Consider the following 12,965-nt stretch of genomic DNA (forward strand, 5'->3'; position numbering starts at 1 on the left):
AGCGGGGGCTACTCTTCGTTGCGGTGCGCGGGCTTCTCATTGCGGTGGCTTCTCTTTGTTGTGGAGCACGGCCTCTAGGCACATGGGCTTCAGTAGTTGTGGCACTTGGGCTCAGTAGTTGTGGCTCGCAGGCTCTAGAGCACAGGCTCAGTAGTTGTGGCTCACGGGCTCAGTTGCTTTGCAACATGTGGGATCTTCCCAGACCAGGGCTCGAACCTGCGTCCCCTGCGTTGGTAGGTGGATTCTTTTTTTTTTTTAATAAATATTATTTATTTATATATTCATTCATTCATTCATTCATTCATTTTTTTTTTTTTTTTATAAATTTATTTATTTATTTATTTATTTTTGGCTGTGTTGGGTCTTCGTTTCTGTGCGAGGGCTTTCTCTAGTTGCGGCAAGCGGGGGGCCACTCTTCATCGCGGTGCGTGGGCCTCTCACTATGGCGGCCTCTCCCGTTGAGGAGCACAGGCTCCAGACGCGCAGGCTCAGTAATTGTGGCTCACGGGCCCAGCTGCTCCGCGGAATGTGGGATCCTCCCAGACCAGGGCTCGAACCCGTGTCCCCTGCATTGGCAGGCAGATTCTTAACCGCTGTGCCACCAGGGAAGCCCCCATTCATTCATTTTTAAACATTCATGTCACTTGCTTTTGTTTTTAATTAAAAAAATTTTTTTTATTTTATACTTTTGGCTGCATTGGGTCTTTGTTGCAGTGCGTGGGCTTCTCATTGCGGTGGCTTCTCTTGTTGTGGAACACAGACTCTAGGCATGCGGGCTTCAGTAGTTGTGGCGTGCAGGCTCAGTAGTTGTGGCTCGCGGGCTCTAGAGTGCAGGCTCAGTAGCCATGGCGCATGGGCTTAGTTGCTCCACGGCATGTGGGATCTTCCCGGACCAGGGCTCAAACCCGTGTCCCGTGCGCTGGCAGGCGGATTCTTAACCACTGCACCACCAGGGAAGTCCCTAAGCTGTGAATTTAGACCTAACAGTGCAGCCCAGGCTGGAATGGAGGGGAGTGTGACACGGACTCTGAGGATCTTGGCAGCTCCGGCTCTTTGCTCAGCTGCCCGGGGTGTCACACTCCGTCAAGGGGGGCCATGGAGCTCCCGACACTCAGCTGTAGAGTTCATTCAAGTCTACAGACATACCTCCCGCTGAGAAGCCAGGCAGTAGTACAGAGCAGTGTCGGAACCTAAACATGCCTTGTTTTGTGCAACACACCTATGTGCCTACGAGGGCTGCTGTGGGGTATGAGCGTCTGCACAGTGCTCGCAGGGGCAGTTTTTAGCAGGCTCAGAAGACGGGTTGGACCCCTCTGCCTCATGGCTACCCACCCGCCCAGGCCCCCTAAGGCAGCACTGGACGTAGGAAAGTGCTTGATGTTGACCTGAAGCTGGCCTGTCGTCACGGCCCCAGGAGTAACGGATTAGGGCCTACCATTCATCTGAAAACGGCAGCCCCAGCACCTGGGAGTCCCTAATTAGGGACCACAGGGGTCCCCTGACTCCCCTTGGAAAGTTCAGTCTTTGAGATGGGGCAGCGTGGGGTGAAGTAGAAGCGACATTAGCCTGAGACCCAGACGGAGAAGGGCAGCCTCATGGGATGAACACCTCCAACCGGGAAATTACAGGAGTGGGTGACGTGATGGCGAAGAGGGTCTCAGCTTTCTAGAAAGGGCTCCATCCTCAGTCCTGGGAAAAGTTGGTGTTAACAAATCACTGTCAAAGATAAGAGCCCAGGTTAATGGATTAAACTGAAATCTGGTTAACATAACAAGGATTTCATTATTTACCACTTCAGGGCAGGCAAGACCAGGCAAGTAGGTGTCCTGGTCTGAGCTCGGCCTTGCTCAGGTTCAGAATGGCAGCCGTGAGTCACGTTTTAGCGCCTCAGTTTCCTTCCTACGTTAATTTTAGGAGAATATATTTGTTAGGAAGATGACCAGCTCTTTCTGATGATACTTTCATCCATGAAAATTCGATGGAGTAGAACCCATCATCTAATCCAATTTAACTTTGTGTTTGTTTGGGGATAACAGCCTTTAAGGTAAATTTTTTTTTTAAGGTCTAATACTTTTTTTTTTTTTTTTAATTTTTGGCTGCGTCGGGTCTTTAGTTCCAGCGTGCGGGCTTCTCTCTGATTGCGGCATGCGGGCTTAGTTGTCCCACGGCATGTGGGACCTTAGTTCCCCAACTAAGGATCGAACCCACGTCCCCTGCACTAGAAGGTAGATTCTCCACCAATGGACCACCAGGGAAGTCCCTAAGAAAAATACTGATTCTTTATGAGGTAAAGAATGCCAACCAGCGTGTCCAGGGTACGGTGAGCCTAAAGCCACCTCAGTTATCGAAGAGCCTTTATTCTAAGCTCAAACTTTTCAGAGCTACCAAATAAACAAACCAGAAAAAAAATCTGCAAGTGGCATCTCACATGATAAAATTTAGGCTTTATTATTTGACATTCAGTAGGTCAATTTAAGTTTGTCTACATCTTACATGGGGTGGGGAGACTGGGCCATGAGCAACTGTGGCCTTTTCAAGTTACAAATCAGTAACAGCAGTCCAAAGGTAGCCAACACGTGTTGAGTTTATTGCATCATAACAAAAAATCTTATCTCCTCCCGACCAGACACCCAAAAGGTGACAAAAGAAACATAACTTAGCTCCAACTTGAGAACATGTGCTAAAAATTTTAAGCCTCACCTTGGCATTTTTTAAAGACTAAGTGTGATCCTCTATAAGGCATTGCCACGTGGGAGGAACATTCATTCTGCCACGTCTTATATAGAAAAAAGCTGCATGTTCTCGTTACATGTCTGCAGTTGCATTGCAACTACAAGATAGAACGATTCACACTGGCTGGAATGGAAGTCGTATTTCCCAGTGGCCAGGGCAGCCCAGCCTGACGCTGCCATACAGGGTGTCATTCTCAGATGACACCCAGGATCAGCCACAACCTTAAGAGTATCTGATAAAGGAATAAAGGAATTTATTCCTTCCCATGTTTTAAAATGAGCAATGTCCCATATTTCTACTATCTAAGATTCAGAAGTAAGAACATTATAAAAAATATACATATCCTTGAAAACTCGAGCACTTCTAGCGTCCAGTACTTCCACTTCGGCAACGAGAACCTGCAAGCTGACCGTTCAGTCGGCACGCGTCATCCGTGGAGAATGACTCTGTCCTACGGATTTCAAATGGTTCTGTGCAGTCAAGTGAGAGACTGACCCACGTGTAAACTGTAACAGACAAACATTTCACCGTGGGAACCAAGGACTCAAACTCAAAGCCAACAGTCGCGTTCTGATCCGACTCTAGGGATGATATGGCTGGGGGGACATCTAGCCGTGGCTGAAGTTAAGTAGTAGAAGTGATACAAGGAAGGCTGCGATCAGTACCAAGTGAGAATCGGGAGAAGGAATTCCATGACCAGGGCTGTCAGCAGCAGCAAAGCCACGGACAGACGGAGAGGTCCTGCCCGTCCTGCCTGGCTGCAGGGCCCCGGCGTGGAGCCCCCATGCCACACACAGGCGGTTCCCCCAGCTGCGTGCTCAGCCTGTGGGCCCAGGTCCTCCCACACGACACTGTGCCTGAAGGTGCCACCGATTTTACCTGAAAATACTTCAAGTCAGTGAACGCGCTCTGTAAAGAAAAAGAACTAGAGCGGAAGAATGTTTCTGGCAGGTGAAAATCCAGTGCTCCCCGGATTGCAGCGGGGTCCTCGGACTCCTTCAGTTCAGCTTCTGAGGCGTGGGTACCGTTGGGTCAGAAAGAGTCCTTGGTCTCACTCACACAGCTGTTTTCAAGGCACTTCTGTCAAGGTCAGTTAAGTGGTAGTGGCAGGGGAGGGGAGGGACTTCACAAGTTCATCTTCAACCACAGTGAACAGCTGGCTTGCTGTCCTGTTGCAAAACGACAAGCAGCCTTAACAGATGAGCATCATTTCAAAAATCAACCCTTAGAACCTTCCATATCCCGCAAGTCCACGGGTGCAAATGTGCAAACCCTGAAGAGGTCTTCAAAAGTGCTTGGAAAGGCCAGGCCCCGAGTTCCCTGGGCTCCCAGCCGCGTCTCACCCCACCTGGGTAAGAGTTCAGTGAAAATCCAGCCGTGACTGCACAGTCTTGCAGCCCTTGTCTGAGTAGATTTTCTCGTCTTTAGGGAAAAACGTCATTTCCTCTGCCACTCTGGTGACGACATCTTCGTCGATGGCAGAACCGCGGGCCTTCATCTCTGCCCGCACGCACATCTTCACGTGGCTGTACTCCAGGGGCAGGAAGGGGATGAAGTAGTCGATGAGGTTTCTGTCTATCAGTCCGCTGTGCCACAGGCCACCTGGGAAACAAGGCACAGCTGGGTTTCTCGCCTGTAACTGTCCCTGTCACCCGGCCAAGCTCGCTGCTCTGACAGGGCCCAGCACATTCTTCACGTCTGTAGCCCTCAAGATTCTCTTTTTGTCAAGCCTGATGTAAGGATCGGTTGGCTACCCCTGCTAACTAGCTTCTAGAATAGAATGCCCTCCGAAAAAGTCCCTACTTCAACCAAGGTACGGAGGCGAGCAGATTCTGTGGTTTCGTGAAAGGCTTAGAGACAGGGTGACTGCGGGCAGGGTGAAGGGCTCCTCACCAGGGGCACTCACTGTGTTTGTTATTGAAGACTCCAACAGACAGCACCGGCTCCAGGTCCTTCAGTTGGATGTCTTCCCTCTTTCTCCCTGCCCGCCAAAAGTCAAGGGCCGTCTTAGTTATGAGGTCCCCGCCTGCATTGCTGAGTTTGCCAAAGAAACGAAGATTAAAATCACACATTAAGACTTCTCTGTCTATGACATATACACACTACTATACATAAAATAGATAACTAATAAGAACCTACTGTATAGCACAGGAACTATACTCAATACTCTGTAATGACCTATATGGGAAAAGAATCTAAAAAAGAGTGGATATACGTATACGTAAAACTGGTTCACTTTGCTGTACAGCAGAAACTAACACAACATTGTAAATCAACTATACTCCAATAAAAATTAATTAAAAATAAAGACTTCTCTCTCTAATCAGGAAACGTACCTGCTCTAAGTTTATTCTTTTTTTTGAGTTTCTATGCAGCTTTTTTTTTTTTTTTTTTTGATGTGGACCATTTTTAAAGTCTTTATTGAATTTGTTACAATACTGCTTCTGTTTTCTTATGTTTTGGTTTTTTGGCCGTGAGACATGTGGGATCTTAGCTCTGCGACCAGGGATCGAACCCACACACCCCTGCATTGGAAGGTGAAGTCTTAACCACTGGACCACCAGGGAGGTCCTTATACAGCTTGTTTCAAAGTCAAATATATAAGCCAGCCTATATGTATTAAAGGGTTTTAATGACTTCTTACAAATGTCACATATTATCAGGAAACACTATGAGTTTTCTAATATGGAATCAGATTGTGATATTTCTCTAAGGTTTATTCTTAACCAAGGAATATTTACTAAGTTTTTTTTTTTGCTACTAGACAAGAAAAAATAGCACCTGCCCTCAGGAACTGAAAATCTTTTTCAGAACTTGGTGTGTAATGCTACAACTTTTTTTTTTTTTTTTAATATATATTTATTTTTGGCTGTGTTGGGTCTTCGTTGCTGTGCGTGGGCTTCTCATTGCCATGGCTTCTCTTGTGGAGCACGGGCTCTAGGCGTGTGGGCTTCAGTAGTTGTGGCTCGCGGGCTTCAGTAGTTGTGGCTCGCGGGCTCTAGGGCACAGGCTCAGTAGTTGTGGCGCATGGGCTTAGTTGCTCCGCGGCATGTGGGGTCTTCCCGGACCAGGGCTCGAACCCGTGTCTCCTGCATTGGCAGGCGGATTCTTAACCACTGTGCCACCAGGGAAGCCCGCTACAACTTTTTATAACCCTCAGAGACAACATGTGCAAGTAATGAAATTACCTGTTATCAGCAACTATTTCCTTCATTCGTTTCCTCCTGCCCCTGCTCTGTGCCATGCTGACACTAGCAACCCCAAAGTAAAAGAAGTCCGCAAGTCACTTTTGCCAGGCTGGCACTTTTGTCCCTGGGACCTGCTGAGGTTGCCAGTGCCTTCTTCTAGCCCTGGCAGAATAAAGGGCTGTGTGCCCTCAGAGAAACACCTCCCACTGACCTGAGAAAGATGAAAATGGCCTTCCGGTAAGACACGCCATCAATCTGCTCGTAGTAATCTAGGAACGGCTTGATTGCATCAATGACCCCCGGGTGCAATTTATCCATCTCGTCAAATATGAACACGGAGCTCGCACATGCACTCACGTTACCCCGAATCCACCTCTGTAACTGGTCCTAGACCAACCATAAAAGAAGAAATAGGATGCAGGGACTCAGAAGATATGCCCAGGGGAGCAGAAGCGCTCCACTGTTCCTCATGCTGGGGAAGGTGAAAAATCAGAGCTCTCTGGGGTTTAACAAAGAAAAATCGCACCCTAACCTCCACTCACTGGCTGAGAGCTTTTCCAAAACTTCATCTATAAGTGGAAACTGGCAGAGAGATAGGTGCTAAAATGCAAATAAGTGTTTTCCTAACTCAAATGACGGCCAAATGTGACTTTTTAAAGGTATCAGGGTCCAAGATACATGAATATTGATCATTTCACTGTTAACCAACCCGTAATTTTCATCTCCCCGTGGCTGGGCATCTCACGTTAATTTTACCAGGCATACTGAGGAATAAGAAACTAGACTAAGACCGGCACAGCATCCCAAGACCAGTGCCTTTTACTGGTGCAGTGAACAAAGGTGCTGACCTAGATGGACATTTCACGAAAAGCGTTTGTTCCTGTATTTCTAGGGATTTATGACAGAATTTGGTAAATAAGAAAATCATTCTTTTTGGTAGTCTTCCCTGTCTTACAGTTTATGGGGCAAATATCCACTTTCACTTCCTTGTTCAGTTTCTATTCCTCATTTCAGTCCCCACCTAACAGCAGGAACACTAACTTTCACAAGCACGTCCATTTAAATGCGAGCCCTACAGGACGACTTAACATAGCAATAGCGAGAAAAAAAAGTTGCAGGAGAGCTCTGCAAATGGCAAAGGGTTACCAGGGTGGGGGAAGTGTGCAGGGGCCTGGGGCTACTGGAGTGCAAAGGAAAGAAGCAGAGGCCGGAGTCAGGGAGCGGGTCGCCCGGACGGGTCCGAGGGGCCAGGGGACAGGATAACAGAATTCCTTGCCTGGTACAGTTTTATGTGCTGCTCGTGAGGGAAGTGCAGGGTCGACACAAACAGGTGGACAAAGCCGCTCTTGAGACCTTTTGGGTGAAGATTTTCAGCCGCAATTTGGCTGACAAAATTCTTGCCCGTGCCAGCCCAGCCGTGTAAGGAAAGAGTCAGTGGTTTCTTGGGATTTTTGTTGTTCCTGAAGCCGGTCAGCGCCTTGAGAATCACCTGTGTGGCCAGATGCTGCCCAAAGAGCTTCTCCTCCAAATTCAGCTTGAGGGCTGCAGAAGCCAGCCCGGGAACAGAGAGAAAAATACACATTAAACGTGCACCAGAAAAGCAGCACTCTCCCCAGCTGGCCAAAGTGAGAGGCACAGGTTAGCAAGTGGTCCAGCAGGGTCTCTGCCAAACCCCAGGGTTAGCGCTGAGGCAGAACCACACGGGCTGCAGTCACACGACGCCACTTCCAAGGAAATGGACTAGAGAAGGAAGCTAAACGTGTTCGTTCATCCAAGGATTGGCCCTCTCTTGACTGAGCTGCTTGCTATTTCCCCAGCCCACCCTTCCGGCTTGTAAGAAAACCGAGGGCCAAATGTGGGCTTTCTGGGCAGCCGCTGCACATCTGAAAACTACTTAACAGGGGTGACATGGCGCCGAAGGGCTGCTGCTTTCAGTTTCTTCTTACTGTCATCCCAAAGAATCCAAACTTTTAGAAAGGAACTTGGGCAGAGCCCCACGATCCGGAGAATCTGTCTCCGAAGACACGGCTTCCGAGGGTGGAGTCCGGGCCGAGGCCCCACCCCTCCTCCTTCCCACCCCACCTCAGGGTAAGCGCGGGGTGCCGGGCGCTGACGCCCGCGGGGGGCTGTCCCCCGCGCCCCTCGAGCCCCTCCGGGGCAGACCCGCCGTACCCGACGCGTTGAGCGGCTGCTCTTCTCGGCAGCACTCGGCGAAGCGACAGTACAGGTCCGTGTACGACAGGTAGCCGGTGAGGGCCGACGCGGCCCCGATGGCGATGCCCAAGCTGATAGGCTCGAACGCCGCCGCCACGTGGGCCGCCAGCAGCAGCCGCAGCGCCGCCGCGACCCAGAGCAGCCCAGACGGATGCATCGCCCAGCTCGCAGGCAGCCACAGCCGCTGCTAGGGCCGCCCGGGCGGCCGAGCGTGGGGAAGGACTTCCGGTCCGTGCGTCACCTCCGCCCCGCAGGCCCCCCGCCCCGTGGGAAGGCCTTGTTGGCGAGGGGCGTGGCTCTGCGCCACCGTCTTTGTGAGAGCCACGGAAAGGGGTAGTGACTCTCTCAGCTGCAGGTGAAACGCACGGCTAGATTTTACGGTTTCTTTTTCTTAAGAGCTTCTCAGATCCTTCACACTTTGCTTTGTCATCCCTCCCTTCCCTTCCCCTGGAGCTATCGTGAGCGTTTCTCAAGTCTCCCCACCCTGCCCGCCTTCCTGAAACAGTTGCGGAGTGCTCTGGCTTCCTGGCCCCAGGCTGAGCACTGGGGCTACAGCAAGGCAGACGTGCCCTGGTGTGCGCAGTCAAACCCAGAAGCGCATTCTTTCATTGAGCGTGCTACAAGGCAGGCCCCTTGCTGGATGCTGGGAGACAGCAGGGAAGGAGATGGGGTTGCCCGCCCCCGCCTCGAGCTTCTAGGCTCTGGGGGAGGCAGTCAGTGGGCAAGGGCCAATAGTGAGCGATCAGAGAAGCACCGAGGCCATGGAGCAGGGAACGCTCTCAGTCTGAACTGAGAATTAAAGGGGTTAGCCAAGCAAACATTGAGGAGTAGGATGTCCTAGGCAGAGAACAGAATACGCAGGCTGTGCAGTTTGGGGAGCTGCAAGTATTTCACATGGTGGAGGCTGGTGAGAATGAGGATGGAGAGCTAGGCAGAGACTGGAAGGGGAAGGCCTCTGTTTGGGGGGCAATAGGGAGCCACAGAAGGTTTCACACAGGGAACGACATGGTCAGATCAAAGATCACGATGGCTGCTGGGTTTGTTCAGGGAACGCTGGCCCAGGCTTTGCCACAGTGGGTTGAGTTCACTCATCAGCCAGTGCATCAACAAATATTTAACAAACGCTGGCTGTGTCAGATCCAGTGCCGTATGCTGGGGATAAAGCAGGGCACAGGGGACTTCCCTGTCGGTCCAGTGGTTAGGACTCCTCGCTTGCACTGCAGAGAGCATGCCGTCCCTGGTCAGGGAACTAAGATCCTGCATGCCACAGCACAGCCAAAAACATTTTTTTAATAAATAAATAAAGCAGGGCATAGGACAAGCACAGTCTCTGCCCTCACAGAGCTGTCAGTCTAGTGAGGGAGACAAATGGGCAAACGGACAGTTTACGACCAGCACGGTCAGTGCTGTGATGTGAGATGCACGGAGGAGGCACCTCACCCAATGGGCAGGTCGGGGAAGGCTCTCCTCCTCCATGTCTCAGTTTTGACCTGAAGAATGGGTAAAAATTACCCAAGGGTAATTTTTACCCAAGGGGACTGGGGCAAGTGAAGAGGGGAGAGGTGAAGGTGGTGTGCGTGAACGCTCCAGGCGGGGGGTAGTACGCCCTGTGGCTGGTGGTAAGTGGGAGCTGGGCACACAGGGAGCCCCAGGTGCTCAGGCAGCTGGACTGTGAAGACAGGAGAGACTGGAATGGCAGCCAGGGGCCAAATCATCAAGGCCTTTTGCGCCATGCTTTATCTGGGGCCAGAAGGGAGCCCCAGGAGGGCTTTGGGCACGTGATTGTTCAGACCACTCTGGCCCTGTATTGGGGTTGGAGAGGCCAACACTATGGCAGGGAGACTGGGTCCAAGGCTGGGGCAGTATTCCAGGAGAGGAGACCGTGGCCTGAACTGGAGCAGGGGCAGCAGGAGGGAGGGAAAGGAATCTGAGAATCGCGGGGGTGGGGGGTGGGGGGGGTAGGGAGGAGCCGCTGCGGCTGGGGAGGTGAGGGGCCCGACGGGGAAGGAACAGGAGGAGGGCGGGCGTGGGGGTGTGATGAGGACTCTGATGAACTTTCATTGTTCAGTGCCAGCCTTCTCGTTTCTTGCAGGACATTGTATTTTGTGCTATCTTTAGAGTCATAAATACCAGTTACTGAGCTTTTGTAATTCCAGATCCAAACGCCATTAATTCCTTCCAGCACCATATACAATCCTTAAAGACACAAACGTTTCCTTTCAAACACTAGTGGTCTAAACAGTCTCTCCTGGTACTTCCCTTTTTCTTTCTTTCTTTCTTTCTTTTTTTTTTTAATTAAAGTATAGTTGACTTACAAGGTTGTGTTAGTTTCAGGTGTACAGCAAAGTGATTCAGTTTTTCAGATTTGTTTCATTATAGGTCATTACCAGATATTGAATATGGTTCCCTGTGCTATACAGTGGAAACGCAGCTTCTTTCCTCTTTCCTCCCTGAGCAAGACCCCAGTGGCCCAGCTTCCTGCAGGTTCCTTTCTCACCTCCCCTTTCTTACCTCTGGCCCCCTGGAAAGAAGAAAAATCACTCAGTAATTTTCCCCAGTGGATACACGAAGTAAATGGAAAAAGAAAAGAGAGAGAACCCCATGCATCTCATTAATAGATAGATTTTCCATAAAATCTTAATTCTTGGTTTAATAATTATTTATGAAAAAAATTGTAACCCATTTATGTTGGTTTGATTGACCGTGTACTAATACACAGCAATCCAAAAGAAATATTTTAACACTTAGAGCGTTGTGGTCGCCAGAAAAACTTTTATATGAAGTTTTAATTTGTAGTATATACATATCTTTGTTGCAGAGAAATAAGGTAGAATGATTGATAAACGACTTCTAGGCAGAAGGTACACTTCATTAGGATGACATTTGATGGGGGAAGTGTGAGTTCAAGTACCGAAAACTGATTGTAAACATCTGACTTGTTCATGCATTTTATAAATGGGTGATGGCAGGTAAGGCTGCTATGGCGTTCAGATTCCATTGAGCAGACCTAGAAGAACAAAGTAACAATGTTACCCTAAAATGTCCATGCTTACAATAGACAGGAAATTGCGTCTTTTGCAACCACTTAAACGTATAAGGAAAAGTTTCTATGTTAATCTAAAAACGTGCAAAGGGATGTGTGAGCAAAAAAAAAAAAAGTGTGAGCCCCCTCACCCCAAAGCAGCGCCTGGCCAGTAAGCATTTATTCTTCAGCCTTCACGTCCACACTCTGAATTTACTGTAAGTAGTTGACACCTCCCTTCTGGATTCTCAGCTGCCGGGGAAGGACTTGTGTATTGACCTGGAGCTCAGTCCCCTGGCTAGATGGCCTCCTTCCTCTCCAGTGTTAGCCTCTTTGGTTGCCACGTCTTCCCTGTCACCCCCTCCACAATCCTGAACGACCCCAAGTCTCCGTTCTAGACCGCCTCTCTCTCTGTCCTCTCTCCCTGAGTGAGAGGGCCCCTGATGACTTTCTCTCTCCAGCCCCTGCATCTGGCTGCACATTGGACATCTCCACTTGGCTGTTGACCAGACGTCTCAGCACCTACACGGTCAAAGCAGAAGTCTGGATTGTTTTCTCCAAATGTGTTCCTCCCCCAAGATCCCTATCTCAGGAAGTGGAGCCATCCTCCACCAGCTGCTTAGCCCCAAACCTAGGGCTTGTCCTGTATTCTTTTTTCCCTCAGCCTCCACTTCTGACCCATCAACAGGTTGCCGGCCCCATCTCCAAAACACACTCAAGAACTCTTCAGCTGTCTCCATCTCCTTGGCCACCCCCTAATCCAAGCCACCATCACCTGTCACATGGATGACCACAGCAGTCCCCAGGGAGTCCCCTGCATCCACCCTGGTCCTCCCTGATCCGTTCTCCCCACAACAGAGACAGGTGGTCTTTTCACAGCAGACTGGATCATGTTGGTCTTGCTTTGAACCTGTCAATGGCTCCTAAAGCCCTTAGGAAAATATCTACCCTTTTCACTCTGACCACAAAGCCCTATGTGCTCTGCTCCTGCCTTCCTCTTAGACCTTTTCCCATTCTATTCTCCTGCCTCGACTCTTTTTTTTTTTACTTGAAGTATAGTTGATTTACAATGTTGCATTAGTTTTTAGGTGTACAGCAAAGTGATTCAGATATAGATATAGATATAATTTTTCATATTCTTTTCCATTATAGGGTATTACAAGATATTGAATACAGTTTCCTGTGCTATACAGTAGGTCCTTGTTGTTTATTTTATATATAGTAGTGTGTATGTGTCAATCCCAAACTCCTAATGTACCCCTGCCTCCCCCTTCTTTCCCCTTTGGTAACCATAAGTTTGTTTTCTATGTCTGTGAGTCTATTTCTGTTTTGTAAATAAGTTCATTTTGTAACATTATTTTTAGATTCCACACATACGTGATATCATATGGCATTTGTCTTTCTCTGTTTGACTTACTTCACTTAGTATGATCATCTCTAGGTCCAACCACGTTGCTGCAAATGGCATTATTCCATTCTTTTTTATGGTGAGTAGTATTCCATTGTATATATATACCACATCTTCTTTATCCATTCATCTGTCAATGGACATTTAGATTGCTTCCATCTCTGCCTGAACTCTTGCTAAGAATGTTCAGACCTCAGCTTGAAGCCCACCCAACCTATCTAAAGTAGCCCTTCTTCCTCCCACCCGGTCACCTACTCTGTTGTCACCCTGTTTGTTTCCCTGTCTATTGTCCATCTCTCCTGCCGGCCTGAGAGCTTCAGGAGGACTGGGGCCTTGTCTGCTGTGTTCAGTATCTCTAATTCCTAGAACTGTGCCACATACACAGCAGGCACTCCATAAA

At 49.2% G+C, this 12,965-nt stretch overlaps 1 protein-coding gene across 2 annotated transcripts; it reads right to left on the bottom strand.

The window, feature by feature from the left end:
- Nucleotides 1–2,424: 2,424 nt before the first annotated feature.
- TOR1B (torsin family 1 member B) lies at nucleotides 2,425–8,371 on the bottom strand. Of its 2 annotated transcripts, none has more exons than XM_082468224.1 (5): nucleotides 8,094–8,371; nucleotides 7,198–7,463; nucleotides 6,133–6,308; nucleotides 4,627–4,767; nucleotides 2,425–4,335 (listed from the first exon to the last, which is right to left on the bottom strand). In XM_082468224.1, the coding sequence occupies exons 1-5, from the start codon at nucleotides 8,290–8,292 to the stop codon at nucleotides 4,158–4,160; spliced, it is 960 nt and encodes a 319-aa protein (XP_082324350.1). In that variant the 5' UTR covers nucleotides 8,293–8,371; the 3' UTR covers nucleotides 2,425–4,157. The 2 variants fall into 2 exon arrangements, with proteins under 2 accessions (XP_082324350.1, XP_082324349.1); XM_082468223.1 differs by having other exon boundaries at nucleotides 4,640–4,767; nucleotides 8,094–8,368.
- Nucleotides 8,372–12,965: the final 4,594 nt, after the last annotated feature.

Source organism: Balaenoptera physalus (assembly GCF_965194825.1).
Source record: "Balaenoptera physalus genome assembly, chromosome: 7".
NCBI lineage: Eukaryota > Metazoa > Chordata > Mammalia > Artiodactyla > Balaenopteridae > Balaenoptera > Balaenoptera physalus.